This window comes from Staurois parvus, unplaced genomic scaffold, assembly GCF_062004578.1.
Source record: "Staurois parvus isolate SC_StPar_1 unplaced genomic scaffold, SC_StPar_1.0 ptg000202l, whole genome shotgun sequence".
Taxonomy (NCBI): Eukaryota; Metazoa; Chordata; class Amphibia; order Anura; family Ranidae; genus Staurois; species Staurois parvus.
In genome coordinates this window covers 3,748,987-3,769,834 of record NW_028317998.1, presented here as the reverse complement: position 1 = coordinate 3,769,834, position 20,848 = coordinate 3,748,987, and the positions used below count along the sequence as shown (strand labels likewise).

Sequence of the window (20,848 nt, the reverse complement as noted above, 5' to 3'; positions counted from 1 at the left end):
GGGGATCAGAAAATAATTTTCTCCCCTGCTTTTGCGCGGGGGGGGGGGGGGGTGCCCTTCTCTGGATCCACTGTGGGTGTAGGATTATAACTTTTTTTTTTTTTTTTTTTTTAGTTGAACTGGATGGACTTTGTTTTTTTTTTCAGCCAGACTACGTATGTAACTATGTAGTGGGTGTGCAGATTGCAGTAAGTCACTAGTGGGGATGTGCAGATTGTAGTGGGTCACTAGTGGGGATGTATTGATTGCAGTAGGTCACTAGTGGGGTATACAGATTGCAGTAGGTCACTAGTGGGGTATACAGATTGCAGTAGGTCACTAATGGGGGTGTGCATATTCTAGTAGGTCACTAGTGGGGGTGTGCAGATTGCAGCAGCTCACTAGAGGGGGGGTGAAGATTGCAGTAGGTCACTAGTAGGGGTGTGCAGTTTGCAGTAGGTCACTAGTGGGGATGTGCAAATTGCAGTAGGTCACTAACTCACGTGTGCATATTCTAGTAGGTCACTAAAGGGGGTGTGCAGATTCTAGCAGCTCACTACTGGGGGTGTGCAGATTCTAGCAGCTCACTACTGGGGGTGTGCACATTGCAGTAGGTCACTAGTGGGGGTGTGCTGTTTTCAGTAGGTCATTAGTGAGGGTTTGCCTCAGTAGGCATGCAGATGTTAGGCAATAAAATTCACAAGCACAGAGAGAAGACACAGGAGAAGTCCTACTGCGAATGCATGCTGCATAACCAATCCACAGAGGGGAAGTATTCAGGAGATTGGGAGTATGCTTCAGTAATGACAGGGGATGTCCAATTGTGCATGCATGCATAAGGGGCCCCTTTATGGGGGCCACTATCTGAGGGGGCAGACAGACCCATGGATAAAAGGGTTATGTCTAAGACATTGATAACATGTTGTTCCCTAAACTTTTTTTTCGTGTCTAGCTCACAAAATTTCAGTTGCTAAGCGTTTGATTTTTTATCCTTTATATTTGTAAGTTGTGCTTAATAAATTAAATTATTCTTATTTTTGATTGGTGGTTATCAACATATGATGACAATCATCTGTTAAACAGCTATTGGGTATGCTATTTGGACCCCTTTCTCACCAGATTGTTGCCATTGGATTGGGACAAGATTGGGTCCTTTGTGGCCAAGCATAGGCCACAGATTTTTCTGGTCCTCTTTTCAGTCCTGTCAGTGGCATTTTACTATAAAGCAGGGAGTTGAGATTTAGCACAGAATGTTTAAAAAGACAATAGACAATTCATGAAAAATCACCTTGGTCTTTCTGGCGTTCTAGACGTTCCATTGAACATCTCTCTATAACACAGTTTAACTCCAAACTTTTGTGTCTGCAGTGCGCCCACCTCCCCTGGATCTGCGGAACCTTTCCACAATAAGAGAACATGCACCAATTACAAGAACGTGGACAGTGCCTTAGTAAGTAGTCCATACTTTATCCTTTTTGTGTTGTGTTTTTTTGTTTTGTTTTTGTGCTGTTGTATTTGAGTAATGTAAACTGCTTGATGCCTTTCAATATTGTTCAGAGTGTGGCTTGTATCTAAATTAGACATCTTTGATATGGGCATGCCATTCTCTTGCTATTAACAGAGATTTTTCATTGTATTCCTGGCAGTCAATTTAAATAAAAGTGTAGCTGAGTTCAGGCAGTTATTTATGCATACATTTACTCTTCAGTCCATCTATTAATTCCTTGTAAATTGTTAGTGTAATTGCCTGAAAGATGCAACATGGCGGCTGAAGGAGTGGGAAAGTGTGGGTACACAGCGCTGCACCAGCACTGCAGGGAAACTGTACCAGAGCAGCGAAAATTGCAGTAAAAGGTTTATTTGGTGAATTGGGTTTTTCAGTAGATTCTGTGCTGTAAAGCAACATCCTTGTCAATTTCTATAGTCATACCTCCCAAATTTCTGAAATGATAAAGAGGGACACCTTGTGTAATAATAAGTACTAGGGTGGTTGGTTCGAATCCCAGCCACGGCACCACCTGCCTGGAGTTTGCATGTTCTCCCTGTGCCTGTGAGTGTTACAAAGACATGCTGGTAGGTTAATTGGATCCCGTCTAAATTGGCCAAAGTATGTGTATGAATGTAAGTTAGGGACCTTAGATTGTACGCCCCTTGAGGGTTAGGGACTTATGTGAATGCACAATATACGTGTGTGTGTGTGTGTAAAGCGCTGCATAAATTGACTGCACTATACAAGTACCTGAAATAATAAATAGATAATGCAATAAAAAGCCTAAACACTAAGTCATACAAGGGTAGTCTATGGCAGTTTATTTAACAGGCTGCCTAGCACACCCCAATGGACCAAAAATCTCCCCTGCTGCAACTTTCACTGGCACAACACAAACACATGGTACGTCTGCTGCACTGCAATAAAGGTGGGTTTGGGGGTGCCATTCACAATGGATGAATCCACAGTGCACCAACATGTGTAAAATGTATTACTACCTATTGTATGGTGCATAGGAACCTAAAGATCTCTGCAAACGGGAGTATGGGGAGGCACATATCTCTGTGCCAATGGGTAGAAGGATATGTACTAGCCAGGGTATGAGATTCTATACACTGGTGCGTAAAATAGATATACCAATGACAAATACCCACACATTCAATTACTTTTTTTTTGCTGCAACAGCATAACATACTTTGCATATTTCATTCCTTAATGGATAATTATTGTGCTTGTCTTATTACAGTTACTTTGTATTGTTTTTTTTTTGTTTTCAATTATAACGTTGACATATACATTACTTAATGCACCCTATTAGAACAGAGAGCACACTATATGCATTAAACATCAGTGCATGATTTGCTGGGTACACTTGGGGATCCCAATTTGCTATGTGATTGTACATCCATGCAGGCACCCTATCACCGCAGGACAAGCATGCTTCATTTTCCCATGGTAAATCATGATGGCTCAGTTGATCTAACGATTTATGATACAGTATCTGTATAATATGTGAATTTAAGTACCTAAAGGGATGAGTTGACAATTGTTACCAGCTATGCAGTTATTCAGGTGTCTACATAGAGGGGTTGATTTACTAAACCTGGAGAGCGCAATATCTGGTGCAACTGTGCATGATAGCCAATCGGCTTCTAACTTCAGCTTGCTCAATTAAAGGATAAGTTCACCTTTTAACGAAAAAATAATAAATGTACTATGCTTTCTTTTGGGAGCCTGGAAAGCATTGCACCAGTGATCAGCTAATTACTGGTGCCATGTAGAACTCCTGCAGACCTGTCGGTGTATCTATGTGCTCACACCTCATACGTGCAAGCAGATACACACTGACAGAATCTATGAACTACCACAACACTCAACAGCTCTGTGGTAGTTAATTGAGAACTACAAGCCGACAGCTTGTAGGCTGTCAGAACTTGTAGTTTTCACATTCACAGAATACTGTGAACGAGTGACATGGCCAGGTGGACGGAGCCCCACACGACCACATTTTTTAAAATTTGTGACAGCTAGAGGGAGGTGAAGATCCCCCACTAGCTGTCACAATGGGGGATTAGGGGGGAGCGGGGGCCGGTCCTTTCATAACATGTTACATGTTATACCCTGAATATGACATGTTACGAAAAGTGAACTTATCCTTTAAGCTTTGACAAAAAAAAAACTGGAAGCTGATTGGTTTCTATGCAGAGCTGCAGCAGATTTTGCACTTTCCAGCTATAATAAATCAACCCCATAGTATTAGCTATCCAAATGAACAAACAAAACCAGCGCTCAAATCTTCATGCTGACTGGGATGACTGGAACTGTCATTGGTTGAGGTGCAGCCTTTAGAAGATCGGGAAATCTTGATACTGGTAAACAAAAGCAAAACAGGGCGCACTTTCTTCGTGCCAGGGGTGGACTGATCATTTGGAAACTCGGGCAGTGCCCGAGGGCTTGGGGTCAGTAGGGGGCCCCATGAGATGCCCATAGTACCCTTTTCATAGGCTTTTTGAGTTTGGGCAAGGACACAGGGGCCCCATGAGTTGTCAGTCCGCCCCTGCTTCGTGCATTACTGTGGTGAAACACGAGTTTATTTGAAAGCATAAAAATGCATACTCACGAGCCAGGGAAAAAGGGAGTACGTCTCCCAAAATGCGTTCGCTTACCTCACCAAGGATCTACTGCCACTTTGGACCGGCATCATGGACTCTATTTGAAAGCATAAAAATGCATACTCACAAAGCAAAGGGGGATAAAAACAGAAATATAGAGTCCATGATGCCGGTCCAAAGTGGTAGGCGAACGCATTTCGGGATACATACTCCCTTTTTCCCTGGCTCGTGAGTATGCATTTTTATGCTTTCAAATAAACTCGTGTTTCACCTTGGTAATGCACAAAGAGAGTGCGCCCTGTTTTGCTTTTGTTTACCATAGTATTAGCTACCTGTCTTTCTTAGTGACAAACCAACCTTGTACATTGGTCATAACAGGTGTACAATTTTGTGATCGAAAGCTCTCAACTGCTCTATTCCCTGGTATGTTTCGACTGCTTGATGGACCACTTAGTTTTCTTTTTTTTTCTTCTTTCAGTCTTCTATGCTTTTATGCAGTTGTATGCTGGGGTTGTAGATGTCACATACAATATCACTTAAGGTCCTACAGTATGGCCATGCAGATATAAAAGTTCTGGATCATAGTCAGACTTAATAAATAATGTTAGGCCCTATTTTTAGAGGTCCAGAGCAACTGAGAAATTTTCGCCTCAACTAGGGCTGGTGTTATGATGTGGGCCTTCTAAAAACGTCTATAGATTGCCTCACATGGCTACCAATGTAGTATTTGGTGATTTTGCTGCATCCTGGGAGAAGGATGAGGATATACCCAAGAGATGATTTTTTTTTTGTGGTATACCTCATACATTTAAAGGTTCACAACTGGTTAAACTAGTTTGTACATGAAGCTCCTTGTGTTTTATTAAGTACATTTCCACTCTAGTTTTGATAACTTGATGTTCAGCTATGTTAATGTTATGATTGTAGAAAGAAACTGAGAAAATAACAATGATGATCTGCAAACCAAACGCACATCATGATGAAAAATGTTTACATTATTTCAGACTGTCTATTTAGGAGACCTTGGCTGAGTCATTGTATCGTTGTGGGTGCCGTTTGTCTTGATAGTATATTTTGCTGAAGATGACAGATTCCTGTTGTAATAATTGTTAGTTATACACCGTACAATTAAAGTGTTGCCTAGTAATGATACCGATGACGTCTCAATATCAGCCACACCCATCTTGGTGACACTTGGGGCCTGCTGTTATCACTCCTAATACGCTTTTAGTGTTTACTTATACTAATATTTATCATCCTTTTAGTGCTTTGTAAACAGCACTTCATGGAAGCTTGTATGTCAGTGTTCAGCACAGCTGCAAACCTGAACATTGGCAGCAGATGATCAGTTCAATACAAGGGCCCCTGGTGTCTCATAAAGCAAATATGACAAAGAGAAGAGAAATAAGCAGTAAGGTATGAATCAGGCCCAACCTTTGGAAGAGAAACAAATAAATATAGCATGGAGACACAGCTGCTCGGTGCATTGCAGACAAACGCATTATGTCTGCTGTGTATTGCACTGGGTGGACAACCTTCATAAAGCCATTTGTCTGAATGACTGGCCGGCCGCTGTTTACCATCTAGATGCCTATCTTGGTGGTGTCTGATTCATGCTGACTCTTTGCCAGCGGACCTCACTTTTATATTGTTATTCCTGCAGGGCATGTTTATGGGACATATGTGCAATGTCAGGAGTTGGCTGCATTTCAGAGCATCTGTAAAATGCTTGTCTGACCTCTTCCATGTTTTTCTTCCTAGTAATCGGACCAGCTTTATCTCCCCAGAAAGCGACTGTATTAGCTCAGCAAATATCTTTGCCAATCCTGTCTCAGGAGAAGAGGATGAGAGCTATATTCCAATGGTAATCATCTTGTGCATGCACTGGCTTTGTTTTATCCAACACAGACTAATATAGTGACTAAGTTGTTGTACTGGGGATAATACTAGGTACAATAAACAGTAATACTACAATAGCTGTACTTCTTAGTAACTACTGGTGTGGGATAACTGGGTAACCTATACATTAAAGAGCAACTCCACCCAAGATAAAACATAATAAGATAATAGGCCTGAACTTGTATGACCCTGCTTATAACCCCCCCCCCCCCAGTAATGAGCCATATTAGGGGTACTAAAACTAATCATACATGTGAAAAATTGATTACATAACCCTAGTACAATCTCCTTTTTGGATTCAACAAGGCAGGCATTTTCACTACATAGTTGTTGGTAGATCTTTAGAAGTCTATCCATTCAGATCTGTAAAGCTTGTAGGCAGCTTTACAGGCTAAGTTCAGTGTTTCACTTATCACCAGCTTGAGTTTTGAATATTTCCTCTGAAGAATTCACTACGGGGTGCAAAAGTTCTGTAACATGTACCCTCCAGCTAGTCATATACAATTGCAGTCACATACTCACTGTTGAAGCAGGCTGACTTAAAATTTGAGGTTTACATTTCACAATTGTGTGAGGGTGGGGAAATGTATTTTGTATAAAGTACTTTTCAAAGTGGAACCCACTGATTTTTTTTAAAAATATTTTGAAGGAGTAGAGAGAGATTCATTCCCAGCATGATCTTTACTTTTGTGTGCATCCATAGAGGCAAGATTTCCCCTTCCCTGTCCCAAATTCTTCTCATACTATGACAGCCAAAGCTTTGCTGTAAGATGAACATCCCAGTACCCCTGCATGGGTGCATCTTACATACACTATATTGCCAAAAGTATTGGGGCACATGAACTTTAATGGCATCCCAGTCTTAGTCCTTAGGGTTCAGTATTAAGTTGGCCCACCCTTTGCAGCTATAACAGCTTCAGCTTTTCAGGAAAGGCTGTCCACAAGGATTAGGAGTGTCTATGGGAATGTTTGATCATTCTTCCAGAAGCGCATTTGTGAGGTCAGGCACTGATGTCGGACGAGAAGGCCTGGCTCGTAGTCTCCACTCTAATTCATCCCAAAAGTGTTCTATCATGTTGAGGTCAGGACTCTGTGCAGGCCAGTCACGTTCCTCCACCCCAAACTCGCTCATCCATGTCTCTATGGTCCTCGCTTTGTTCCCTGGTGCTCATTCATGTTGGAACAGGAAGGGGCCATCCCCAAACTGTTCTCACAAACTTGGGTGCATGAAATTGTCCAAAATGTCTTGGTATGCTGACACCTTAAGAGTTTTCTTCACTGGAACTAAAGGGCCAAGGCCAACCCCTGAAAAACAACCCCACACCATAATCCCCCCTCCACCAAACTTTACACTTGGCACAATGCAGTCAGGCAAGTATTGTTCTCCTGTCAACCGCCAAACCCAGACATCACCAGACAGAAGTGTGATTTATCACTCCAGAGTCTCCATTGCTCTACAGTCCAGTGGTGGCATGCATTATACCACTGCATCTGACGCTTTGCATTGCACATCGTGATGTAAAGCGTGAATGCAGCTGCTCAGCCATGGAAACTCATTCCATGAAGCTCTGTATGCACTGTTGTGCTAATCCGAAGGCCACATGAAGTTTGGAGGTCTTTAGCTATGGACTCTGCAGACAGTTGGTGACTTCTGTGCACTATGTGCTTCAGCATGTGCTTCCATGTACCACTTCATGGCTTAGTTGCTGTTGTTCCCAGTTGCTTCCACTTTGTTATAATACCACTAACAGTTGACTGTGGAATATTTAATAGCAAGGAAATTTCACAGATGGACTTACTGCACATGTGGCTACCTATCGCTGTACCATGCTTGAATTCACTGAGCTCTTGAGAGTGACCCATTCTTTCACAAATGTTTGTAGAAGCAGTCTGCATGCCTAGGTGCTTTATTTTATACACCTGTGAGCATGTAGGTGTTTGGAACACCTGAATCCAATGAGTTTGGAGGGGTGTCCCAATACTTTTGGCAATATAGTGTATCTTCCAATGGTGTGAGTGGTAAGGACCTGTATTTTCAATAACCCCTAGCAGGTCCTGCATCAGATTATATGGAGAATACACTCCATAGATTGGAGTTATATTTTAGTTAGACCTAGATTATAACAGACATATTAAAGGTGGAAAAATCTCTCTGCCTGCTCTCTATACTTTGACATTTGATTTTCATTTTATTTGCATATCATATAAATAAAATGATAGCTTTGTACTCTTTTGGTTTTCCATAATGCTATTTTAATGATGTTATTACTTCAGTAGTCACCATCTGTCTCCCCTTAATTATACAAAGCTTTAACATACAGATATGCACATTCTCTCCTTAGTCAAATTGTAATTGTTTTACTATGCTAACCTTTGCAACAAATGAAGCAATGTAGATTACATGGGGTTTTGTTTTTACTCTTAGTGGCTGAATGAGATGTTGGGGAGTAAACATTGTAAATCTAATGATTTGTCCTGCATGGGAAAAGTACAGATTTACTTTAAGTTTGGAGGCTTGTGCACTGTAGATCTTTCAGCTACACAGTGACTGATTCCATGCAGAATCATTGAGGTTACTATATGTGGTTTCAGGGGAAATTCTCATGGACCGGTTCCTACTTTTTTGCTGATAATGACTTTTATGTATTTATAATTGCTAAATTAAATTTGAAGTTCCTTGAATCCCAGGACTGATATGATTCTACAATATACAGTATGTAAAGCACTGCATAAATTGCCAGTACCATATTATCAGTAATGCCTAAATAAGTCAAATAAATACTACCATTTAAGTTGCATATTACTTCATGTTCTTAGGCATTGGTAGTATGGGAGAAGCTGGTGGGGTTTTGAGAGGGTACCTCCTCAACGGGGGGGGGGGCCCCCCTTTTGAAGCGCCATTACAGTGCTGAAGGGCATAAGTGCTTGTATCAGTATGCTGTGGAATCTATACACTGGCAGCCATCCAGCCATGAGTACAGCAAATCAGATACTTTATGTGCTGGGCTATTATCCCTTGGATAAGAAAGAGGAATGCATGAAATTTTTTTTCTTTATTTTGATTTTTAATTGTGCCTCGTGTACTTTACATTGCTTTTCTCTCAGCTATTTGAATTGTTGAGAACATTAACAAAAAGGTGTGTATGAAATAATGCTGTATAATGTAATTTTTTTTTTGTAAAGGAACAGAGACAAGGGGCATCGCCCAGTAATGGAAGCTTCTCTTGGCCAAGGAAATTCAACCTCGACTATCTTGCACTGGATTTTAATTCTGCATCTCCATCGCCTGTGCAAAAGGTAAAATGCAACAAAATGGTTACTTGTTTTATATATAAAAAATGTCCTACGAATTGCAAAAGTATTTATTTAGAACCATATGTTTTAAAGAGCATAGGACATCTTTTTTCCTAAAAGATTCAACCAGGCAACTACTAAGGGCTATATATGAAAATTAACATGAAAGGAATCAACAGCATTTAAATGACCTTACAACAGTGCAATCCCCACAGTGGTTTTGTACCTATTTTTCAGACATTTTATTATTTCAGACATTGTATTAGTAAGGCAGATATAAATTATTTATATTATGTATTCTCCTACTTAGGCTATCAGTGGAGCTGTAGATAAATTTACACATATTCCTTTAAATCGTTTGCCCTATTGTGGCAAAACCTGTATACTCCACTTTTGTCTCACAATAGACATTACACTATGACCATAGAAATTACACTGACCATAGAAATTACACTGACCATACTGTCTTTCTGCATTCACCTTTAGATTTACCAAAACTATGTGATATGATGAGTTTGCATCCAATCAAGCAGGCTTTTGCACTAAAACGATTCCATTTTCATCAAAGTCACTAACCCAGGGCAACTATACAGATAAGGACGTCTGACGTTCCTGGTACTTGTTTCAGCTCAAGCAAGAGACTCAACAGCCAGACCACCTGTATTTTCAGGAGGTGGTCAGCGATGACACCCCCCCCCCCCCATATTTTTCTTTAATAAGAAAATAGAGATAGAAAGTGATGTTTTGGGGATTTAACTAAACTATATATTTAAAAAACCCACAGTGAGCACCCTTATCTGCTGGTTTAAGTGGTTTTCCTGTCCACTAAACAGTAAAACTGAAAATACTTTTGTGGGCGTCAAAATGTGTGTGATGTTCATTAGTCAATGGACAAAGAGTTTATCGCACTTGAAAACCTTTTGTGTATGTCCCTGTGCTTTGAAGATTAGTATCTGACTTTTTTGTTATCCTCTTTAAGAAACCTTTCCTGTCTGAAGAGCAAAGAGTGGACTATGTACAAGTGGATGAGAAGAAGACACAAGCTCTGCAGAGCACCAAGCAAGAGTGGTCTGATGAGAGGCAGTCAAAGGTGTAAAACTGTTTCATCAGAGGCTTCTTATGTTTTGCACTAGATTCAGTCATTTTTATATAGCAGCTAAAATGGACGTATTTATGAACCGTGAAAGTACAAACTTTGGGTGGAAATATAAAGCCAAGGGATAAACTGTATTTATTTCCATAAGTGAATATTGTATATTACAGCAAGATATGTGTATTATCATACACTGATCTAGTCTGAGCACTGCTTGTATACAGTATATACAGGATTCAGCCAGAACAGCTTGTACTGAGAGCCTCAGCAGCTCACACGACTAATTGTTTCTGTACTTTATATTTTACCAGTTGATGTTTGATAAGCCATATGAAATACAGAGCCTTGCAAATACTAAGGGCTCTGTAAACAAAAGTGTTTTAACTGTGTTGTACCAATCAGCATCTTTCTTCTTTTCCTTTTTTTTTTATATAACTGGCCTAAGAAGGGAGAAGTTGATTGGTTACTATGGGAAACAGAAACAGTTCTTGTTTATGACACTTTTGATCATTAGTCGTCATGTTTCAATGCTCTTCCTTCTGAGTGAACAGTGATGCTTCCAGTCTAATTCTCTCAGTTATTACAGTGCACATTGGCATTTTTAGGAAAGTAGGTGCAATAATTTTCCAAAGTTTTTATATTTACTGTGGCACTGTAGATTATGCAAAGCACCTGGTTTAACTATTTATATGTGGATGTACAGTATATGCACATATCCCAACACAACAGTCTGTTAATACATCATACCTCTCAAATGAATATATTTGTGATGGCTGTGTCTTATTAAAAGGGCTTAATAGTTGGTATGGTTCAATGCCTGCAGTCGTAGTATAGGGTTTCATGGTTTCTCTGCTAGTACAACTGACAGATTTTACTTCAGATCTTGGCTGGAGTGTTCCTCTAATAAGGCCTGGGCTTTTCCTATCACAGCGGTGGCTCCATCCCAGGGGATGCTCTTCAAATGCTGCCCTATTTTCTGCTTGCAGACAATGCAATGTGTGCAGGAGCATGTCTGGATGCTAAGGTGGGGGCCTAGTTTTTCTGTCACAGTAGGCTAAGTACTAGGATCAGCAACTAATTAATCTTTGTGGCAAAAAAGAGAGACAGACAATCCGTGTCAAAGTATTTAAAATTTTTCTTAAAGCTGAACTCCAGAAAAACGGCTAAATATATGGACGGAATAGGAGTATGTGAACCTTGTTAGCTGCCAAAGGATTTTTAATTCTGTTCAGCCAGTCTTGTGATCCAGGCATGTCTTGCAGACAGGTCAGGTCCTGGACCACACTACCGACTACTCTGCAGTTGCGTAAATACTGCCTCCTCCAGGGCCTGTGCTGGCTGGTGAAGTGTGAAGTAGACACAGCATGCCTTTCTGGTCATTTTTCTGCTCCCCTTTCCGCTCTGTGAAGCATATTCACAGGTAGCACTGTGCAGAGCAATAAAGCTGCTGTTGTGCAATGGACTACAAGACAAGTTCAGTACACTAGTTCTTTGTAAAAATGTATTCAGTGTTTTTTAAATTACTTCATAACTGGTTTTAATGCTGTTTTTAATCAGTGTAGAGTTCAGCTTTAACAGTGGTTCTATTATTGTGTCCTCATGAACAATCAAAAAACCTGTTGTATATGTATCATATTTTTCATTGGAGGGTGACCTCATGCTAATAGCATATTTTCTATATCAGGGAAAAATATTAAATCTGTGCATTTTAAGGTTGTCACCTTATGTATCCTTTTATCTTTTTAAGGATCAAGGCCCATTTTTATATAATAATTTACAGTAGTGCCTTTATTTGGCATTACGCTTTACACCAACCCATAAAAAGCTCCATACAGTACATAGCTTATATGGCTCATCTTGTAAAAATATACTCTACAATCTCCATGAAGGATTGGCAGTGAACTTGGCCACTAGGTGGCACTGGTGATATCACAGTATTAAGAGAACATTAGCTTTGACTTTTCCGAAGCAGAAACTCAATTTGGCAGCTTGTAACTCTACAGACAAATGAACGTGGTCACTACTAACTTATCTTAGGTTTTTATTAGTATTGCTGTCCTTAAACACAAGATTTCACTCTGAAAACATACGTATAGTTCACAAATGTATGAAGTGCTGAATTTCTGTATGTTGTCTTTCAATGAGTTAAAAAAAAGCAACATGCAAAATGCAATATCCCACACCAACCAAAAAGCAGTCATATAATTGTTCTGCTTTAAAGTTACCAATGATATGAACAGTTGATCAGCTGAGCCTTGATTCCGTCAGACATTTATGATGTGGACATACCAGGGTGCTTCTTTAGTGTCAAGTCATCCAGCAGTGCCATACCCTGGTGACATTAGCACAACATGTACATATATCTGGAAAACATTGCCAGAAAGCATAGTTGTATAATAACATTAAAAAAAAATCTCAAATCAGCAGTATTTTTAAATGATAAAAGCACACTGTCAACTGTGCTGTGTCAGCGCTATTCCGGCTGTTGCTTTAAGAGTGTCAGGTTTAAGGACCATGCCTCCAGCTTTCAAAGCATTTGTTTTTCCCAGAAAGATGTGTAGATACACATGCTGTAGATCACGGGTGTCAAACTGGCAGCCCTCCAGCTGTTGCCAAACTACAAGTCCTATGAGGCATTGCAAGATTGACATTTAAAGCATGACTCCCAAAGGCAGAGGCATGATGGGACTTTTTACAACAGCTGGAGGGCCGCCAGTTTGACACTTCTGCTGTAGATCATAAACATAATTACCTGCAGCACCACACAATGAGAGTGCAACAGATAATCACAAGGTGCAGCAATTAGTCACATAGCTATGCAGAAATCAACATAAATACAAATACATCAATCCTAAAGTGCGGTATGATATCACAATAAAAAAAGTATATGTATAAAGTGCAAAAAAAGTCTTGTATTCCTCCATCAACGACTCAGATTGTTGACAGATTCTTCCCAGTGGAGGAATTATAATGCATGTGTTTTTGGACTACACAGGACCTTTTTGCCTTTTATACAGTCATGGCCGAAATTGTTGGCACCCTTGATATTTCTCCAGGAAATCATGTATTTCTCACGAAACGTATTGCATTAACACATGTTTTGCTATACACATGTTTATTCCCTTTGTGTGTATTGGGACAAAACAAAAAAAGGGAGGAAAGAAAGCAAATTCGACATAATGTCACACAAACCTCCAAAAATGGGCTGGACAAAAGTATTGGCACCCTTTCACAACTGCGGATAAATAAGAATGTTACAAGCATGTGATGCTCCTGTAAACTCACCTGGGGCAAGTAACAGGTGTGGGCAATATAGAAATCACACCTGAAAGCAGATAAAAAGGAGAGACGTTCACTTAACCTTTGCATTGTGTGTCTGTCTGTGCCACACTAAGCATGGACAACAGAAAGAGGAGACGAGAACTGTCTGAGGACCTGAGAACCAAAATTGTGGCAAAATATCAACAATCTCAAGGTTACAAGTCCATCTCCAGAGAACTAGATTTGCCTTTGTCCACAGTGCGCAACATTATCAAGAAGTTTGCAACCCATGGCACTGTAGCTAATCTCCCTGGTCGTGGACGGATGAGGAAAATTGATGAAAGATTGCAACGCAGAATAGTCCGGATGGTGGATAAGCAGCCCCAAACATGTTCCAAAGACATTCAAGCTGTCCTGCAGGCTCAGGGAGCATCAGTGTCAGCGCGAACTATCCGTCGACATTTAAATGAAATGAAACGCTATGGCAGGAGACCCAGGAGGACCCCACTGCTGACACAGAGACATAAAAAAGCAAGACTACAGTTTGCCAAAATGTACTTGAGTAAGCCAAAAGCCTTCTGGGAAAACGTCTTGTGGACAGATGAGACCAAGATAGAGCTTTTCGGTAAAGCACATCATTCTACTGTTTACCGAAAACGGAATGAGGCCTACAAAGAACAAAACACAGTACCTACGGTAAAATATGGTGGAGGTTCAATGATGTTTTGGGGTTGTTTTGCTGCCTCTGGCACTGGGTGCCTTGACTGTGTGCAAGGCATCATGAAATCTGAGGATTACCAAAGGATTTTGGGTCGCACTGTAGGGCCCAGTGTCAGAAAGCTGGGTTTGCGTCCAAGATCCTGGGTCTTCCAGCAGGACAATGACCCCAAACATACGTCAAAAAGCACTCAGAAATGGATGGCAAAGAAGCGCTGGAGAGTTCTGAAGTGGCCAGCAATGAGCCCAGATCTAAATCCCATTGAACACCTGTGGAGAGATCTTAAAATTGCTGTTGGGAAAAGGTGTCCTTCCAATAAGAGAGACCTGGAGCTGTTTGCAAAGGAAGAGTGGTCCAAAATTCCGGGTGAGAGGTGTCAGAAGCTTATTGATGGTTATAGGAAGCGACTGATTTCAGTTATGTTTTCCAAAGGGTGTGCAACCAAATATTAAGTTAAGGGTGCCAATACTTTTGTCCAGCCCATTTTTGGGGTTTTGTGTGACATTATGTCATATTTGCTTTTCTGCCTCTGTTTTATATTTGTTCCAATACATACAAAGGGAATAAACATGTGTATAGCAAAACATGTGTTAATGCAATACCTTTTTTGTGTGAAATACTTGATTTTCAGGAAAAATATCAAGGGTGCCAACAATTTCGGCCATGACTGTACATATATACTTTATTATTATTTTTTTTTTTGTAATTTCATACTACACTTTAGGATTGATGGATTTTTATTTAAGTTGAGTTTTGCACTTTACATAGATATGTGACTAATTGGTGCACTTTGTTAATAATTGTTACACTCTGATTGTGTGGTGCTGCAGATGATGATCTTTCTTGTTACATAGGGTTTTGTATATCAATCTTTTTGCTAGTAGCCTCCTTTATCACAGCACGGTCCTTATATTTTATATATTTGGATTACATGCTGTATATCAGCCTTTCTCAACCAGGGTTCCTCCAGAGGTTGATAGGGGTTTCTTAAGCAGTAAACAACTTCTGCCTCTAAGTTAAGAAACTAAGGACACCAGTTAGCTTTTTAGCTATCTGTAAATGGGGCTTTCTTCACAATAACCACAAATGTAAGTCAAAATCTTCCCAGCAACCATGCTAATATACTGTAAGCTGTAGATGCAGTCCTTTTTCAGGGGTTCCGAGACCTGGAAAGTTATTTCAAGGGTTCCTCAATGTTGGGAAGGTTGCGAAAGGCTGGGTCAAACTGGTCAATAGACTTTTTCTTTAGGCGTTGTTTTGTGAAGGTTTGTTATGCACTCTATACATGTCAACAGTCCAGCAATCCTTCAGATCTACTGATTGTCACCAATCTGGGAAAGTTTTACTTGTGAAAAGTGTTGCTATTGGCTACTGCACTGTGGGTAATGATCATTGTTCTTTGTACTACTGCCTTATTAAATTAGCCTACATTTGTAGACTCTAGCATAGTTATTACTTTAGAGCCCACATTTATGTTATTTGCGCATCAAGAAATTGTTTCTTGAATGTTTTTGCTTGTTTTGTTTTTTAGTGTACTGACTACATAAACACTGTGGTTTGTTGGTAAAGCAGTTTTATTTCAACAAAAATATACATATTTTATGATTCACTCCTTTTTTGGTTACTGGGCAGTTACATTAATGAATAACTTCTATTTGAATGCAGTGTGTTTCATTGACTTGGTCCTAAATTCACACGAGAAGTGTAAGCTTCCATATGTAGCTGGTGCATTAGGAGACAATTGATCAATAATATTAAAGAATGGAACTAGGTTATTTGCAGTTATAGTGATTTCTCCTGCCATGCACCCCCACGGCTGTGGGCATTCACAGTCATTCCAGGTACATAAGGCTGTAGGGTTGATTTACTAAAGGCACATATACTGTGTACTGCAAGTGCAGTTCCTCCAGAGCTTAGTAAATTAGGTAAAGCTTCACTTTGCAAAGAATACCCAATCACATGCAAGGAAAATAAAAAAAACAGCGTTTTTGCTTGCACATGATTGGATGATAGAAATCCACAGAACTTCCCCTCCTTTCAGAGCTTATCTTCAGATCTAGAGCAACTGCACTTGGAGTGCGCAGACTATTTGCCTTTAGTAAATCAACCCCTGTGTGTCTCAAAAAGAGCCTGGTTTGTTACAAGTATACTTTAAGACCCTTGTTGTAATGAATAGGAAAGTGTGATGTACTGAAAACTCTGCAGGAAAAAAAATGTTTTCGTTCATAGTGAGGTTCAGCAAAAACTTTGCAAGCTGTAGTTATGGTACTTAAAGTAGTATTAAATCATCAGTATTTTTTAGCTTAACACATCAAGTACAATAAAATAACCATTTTCAGTAAACTATTTGTTAAAATTTGTACCCCAGCACTTGCAGCTACAACTTTTAATGCTCTTACCTCCTGCTCCCTCAGTGCTGCTTCCCTGAGCTTCTGGTTTTCACAGGAAAGGGATAACATTTTGAAAGTGCAGTCTTCATTCAGTCTTTTAGATTGCAGAGGGAGGGGGAGGATCAGGAGGATGCATTGCCATCCTAGGCTACAAGGTCGTGTGTTTCTATAGATGCACACAGTGTAGGAAGACACAATTATAGTCCCTGCATGCAAGGGTGGCTCCATAAGATGCTGACAGCGAAACAGGAAATCGTAAACCTGAGGCAGTGTTCATGGCACCAGCTTAAACAGAAACATAGACAAGGATCAAAAGCTGAAGAAGCTGCATACTCAGTAAGTGATTGCATCAGATGCTAAAAATGCTTAAAAATTCAGGGTTTGATGTCACTGCAATAAAATACACCAACTTTCAAATCAGTGGCAGTAAATTAAAAAGAATCATCACTAATCAGCACTTTATACCCTAAAAAGTAACAAGGCACAGACCTTTTTTTGTTCTACATTAGTTTAATTCGTTTTATACAAAAGGTCATACAAAGGAACACACAGAATATATCTCTCAACAAGTATACAGTATGCGGGTGTACATTTGGTAACAAGAGATCTGAGAACATGTAAACAGGTAGACTTAGGGGCATCTAAACAGGACAGTTCTGCAAGGGCCCGGGACTGCCCAAGAAAACCTATTTCCAAAAATCTATCAACCCACCTGGCACAGAGCATGCTTTATTCCCATGATCAGACCTTGTTTAAAAATACAACCTTCTTCCTAGTCCTGTTTTGTTGTAAAAGCACACAACATTGTGCAACCGTGCCACTGAAACACTTAACTGAGGATTGATTAACGTACGTGGTTCTTGCATGAGAAGCTGTACACGTCTCATAGCTAGAGAATGTTGTTTTGCATTTTGACCTAATAACGCTGTCTGGTTACATTCCAACCTTGAGCATTACATTCACAGTGTCTCCTCTACACTGTCTGCACCTCTTAGTAGAAGCTTCGTGTAGATTGGCATAAAGATGTGGCTGGCAAAATCTGGACAGGACAGACCATCATTCCTGTTACAGATTCTTATGATTTCACATAGTTGTATGAACTTTTCAATGCTTGGGAAGTAGATGATTTGCGTCATTCCCATACGTAAAGTAGACATTTTGCATTTATCCTGTCAAGTAGCCATTTTGAATTTTGGTTTGGAATGTCTTCTGTTTTTGGGTTTGAAAAGAGCAACTGAAGCCATCTTTGGACAATCCTTGGATTAGTAATCTGCAAATTAAGCATGTTATAATATATGTCTGGAGGCACACTGCCAGTCCTTTCTAGCAGGTTTTGTTGTTGGAGTTGGTATGTTGGCTTGTCATACATCTCGTGGCATAGCTTCTTTAAAGGCTAAATTCACCTTTTATAAAAAAATATAATAAATAAATAATAATAAATGCACGTGATTTTGCATGTAAAAAGTGCATTCGATTTTTTTTTTTTCCACCATGGAGCCTGTAAAACATTGCATCCACAATCACTGGATCGTGGGTGCAATGTCAGGCTCCTGCAGATACTCCTGCCACTGTCTGCCTGTACCTCCATATGGGCAGACAGTTACTCAGCTGTAAGAAGTGTCAATGAACTACGAGGGTGTGAGGCTGCTGCATTAGTAACATGTTACACCCTGAATACGGATGTTACATGTTACTAAATGTGAACTTATCCTTTTTAACTGTGTTTCAAGTTTCTTATCCTAACTACAGATGTCAGCCAGTGTAAAACACTGGGACCGCAGGTAGAAAACCCTACGCTAGTTACAGATTTTTTCATGGGGGGGAACTTATATTTTAAAGGTACATTTACACCTCAGGTTTGTGTGTGTGGTGGGTGTAGTTTTATTTAAACAAAAGTCTTGCTTTTTGCATATTTCATGTGAATTCCAGCAAAATGCACCTCCCAAAGAAAGGAATGGTAATCTGTGTAAAGCACAGGTAAAAGACCGAAATGTGCCATGAACAAAAACCACACCTAAAATACAGAGTATGTCTCAGGCAGAGGTGTGAATGTAGCCTTAGGCATTAGTATGATTTTAGTTGGATTCCTCAGTGTGATTATACAGTTGTGTTCAAAATAATAGCAGTCAGACATCACTAACCGGATCAATCACTGTTTTTGGTAGAAATTATATTTTTATATGGCAAATAATTTAATAGCAGGTGTAGTAGAGTAATAGAAACCCAACAGTCATGACATGCATGCTGTTGATTCTGTGTAATTGAATCCCTAATTGAAAGGGGCATGTTCAAAATAATAGCAGTGTGGAGTTCTATTAGTGAGGTCATTCATTCTTTGAAAAACAGGTGGCAATTATTGCCCTTATTTAAGGAAGGAAGGCAGCAAATGTTGTACATGCTGGTTACAGTGCATTTCTCTCTGAAATTCTGAGGAAAATGTGTCGTTCCAGACATTGTTCAGAAGAACAGCGTACCTTGATTAAAAAGTTGATTGGAGAGGGGAAAACATATAAAGAAGTGCAGAAAATGATAGGCTGCTCAGCTAAAATGATCGTAAATGCTTTAAAATGGCAACCAAAACCTGAAAGACGTGGAAGAAAGTGAAAAACTACCATTCGAATGGATAGAATAGCCAAAATGGCAAGGACTTAGCCAACAATCAGCTCCAGAAAGATCAAAGAAGGTCTAAAGTTACCTGTGAGTACAGTTACAATTAGAAGACACCTATGTGAAGCCAAGCTATCTGCAAGAAGCCCCCGCAAAGTCCCACTGTTGAAAAAAAAGACATGTGCTGAAGAGGTTACAATTTTCCAAAGAGCACATTGACTGACCTAAAGAGAAATGGCGCAACATTTTGTGGACTGATGAAAGTAAGATTGTTCTTTTTGGGTCTAGTGGCCGGAGACAGTTTGTCAGACGACCCCCAAACACTGAATTCAAGCCACAGTACACTGTGAAGACAGTGAAGCATGGTTGCGCAAGCATCATGATATGGGGATGTTTCTCATACTACGGTGTTGGGCCTATTTATCGCATACCAGGGATCATGGATCAGTTTGAATACATCAGAATACTTGAAGAGGTCATGCTGCCTTATGCTGAAGAGGAAATGCCCTTGAAATGGGTGTTCCAACAAGACAATGACCCCAAACACACCAGTAAACGTGCAACATCTTGGTTCCAGACCAACAAGATTGACGTTATGGAGTGGCCAGCCCAATCCCCGGATCTTAATCCAATAGAAAACTTGTGGGGTGACATCAAAAATGCAGTTTCTGAGGCAAAACCAAGAAATAAAGAACTGTGGAATGTAGTCCAATCATCCTGGGCTGTAATACCTGTTCACAGGTGCCAGAAGTTGGTTGACTCCATGCAACACAGATGTACAGCAGTTCTCAGAAACAGTGCTTATACAACCAAATATTAATTAAGTGATTCAAAGGAAAGAAAAATCTTCAAACATTTTTCAGTTTATATAGTGAATGTTTGAGTTTGTAAAGAAGAATACAAACACTGTTTGTTTGTTTTTTTTGAACAGTCTAATCACTTTTCTTCAATTGTTTTAGAGGAACAACACAAATTTGATATATTTTTCTTCATGTTTTGATTTGGAATAGAATGTGTAGTGTTCCCAATGCATTTGTGTGCATGGAAATAAAAGCTATTAGAAGGATTTTGAGCTTTATTCACTTTTTTTCAACACACTGCTATTATTTTGAACACAACTGTATGTAGATTCTCTGTTTTCTTTTTTCCAACTACCCTTTCCAGCATTGGACTGAAACACATAGACCAGTATTTGATATATTTTTATGAGTTAAAGCATTTGTATACATTTGACCCAAATATAAATCCCCCCTACAACCACCATTCCCTCAGAGCATGCATTGTTCTTCTTTTTACCTTGTTGAAGAAAAAAACAGCATAATACTCTTCTGTGACATCATCCCTAGACTTGTAAAATTCATGCAGGGCAGCTGCTACATGCTAGAAGAAGGATCAGCAGGGTGCTGTAGATATGTTCTATTAACTCCCATTCCCAGAACTACATCTCCCAACAGCCTTTTCCCTACATATAATTTGTGGTCAGGCTCTAGAGAGTCAAGAAAGCAG

The 20,848-nt window shown here is 39.8% G+C and overlaps 1 protein-coding gene and 1 long non-coding RNA gene across 3 annotated transcripts in view; one reads left to right on the top strand and one right to left on the bottom strand.

Moving 5' to 3' along the window:
* GAB3 (GRB2 associated binding protein 3) overlaps positions 1–11,168 on the top strand; it is a 151,448-nt gene extending 140,280 nt beyond the window's left edge. Inside the window, exons 7-10 of the mRNA XM_089678295.1 lie at positions 1,348–1,429; positions 5,842–5,944; positions 9,163–9,276; positions 10,253–11,168. Of these exons, the coding sequence (XP_089534421.1) occupies positions 1,348–1,429; positions 5,842–5,944; positions 9,163–9,276; positions 10,253–10,369 (416 nt within the window). The 3' untranslated portion in view covers positions 10,370–11,168. The remainder of the gene's footprint in view (positions 1–1,347; positions 1,430–5,841; positions 5,945–9,162; positions 9,277–10,252) is intronic.
* On the bottom strand, positions 8,795–17,604 carry LOC149461453 (uncharacterized). 2 transcript variants are annotated; one of them, XR_016312855.1, is made up of 4 exons: positions 17,448–17,604; positions 16,745–17,020; positions 12,592–12,729; positions 8,795–9,265 (listed from the first exon to the last, which is right to left on the bottom strand). It is a non-coding gene; the product is annotated as an uncharacterized LOC149461453 (long non-coding RNA). The 2 variants fall into 2 exon arrangements; XR_016312853.1 differs by lacking the exon at positions 8,795–9,265 and having other exon boundaries at positions 12,391–12,729.
* Positions 17,605–20,848: the final 3,244 nt, after the last annotated feature.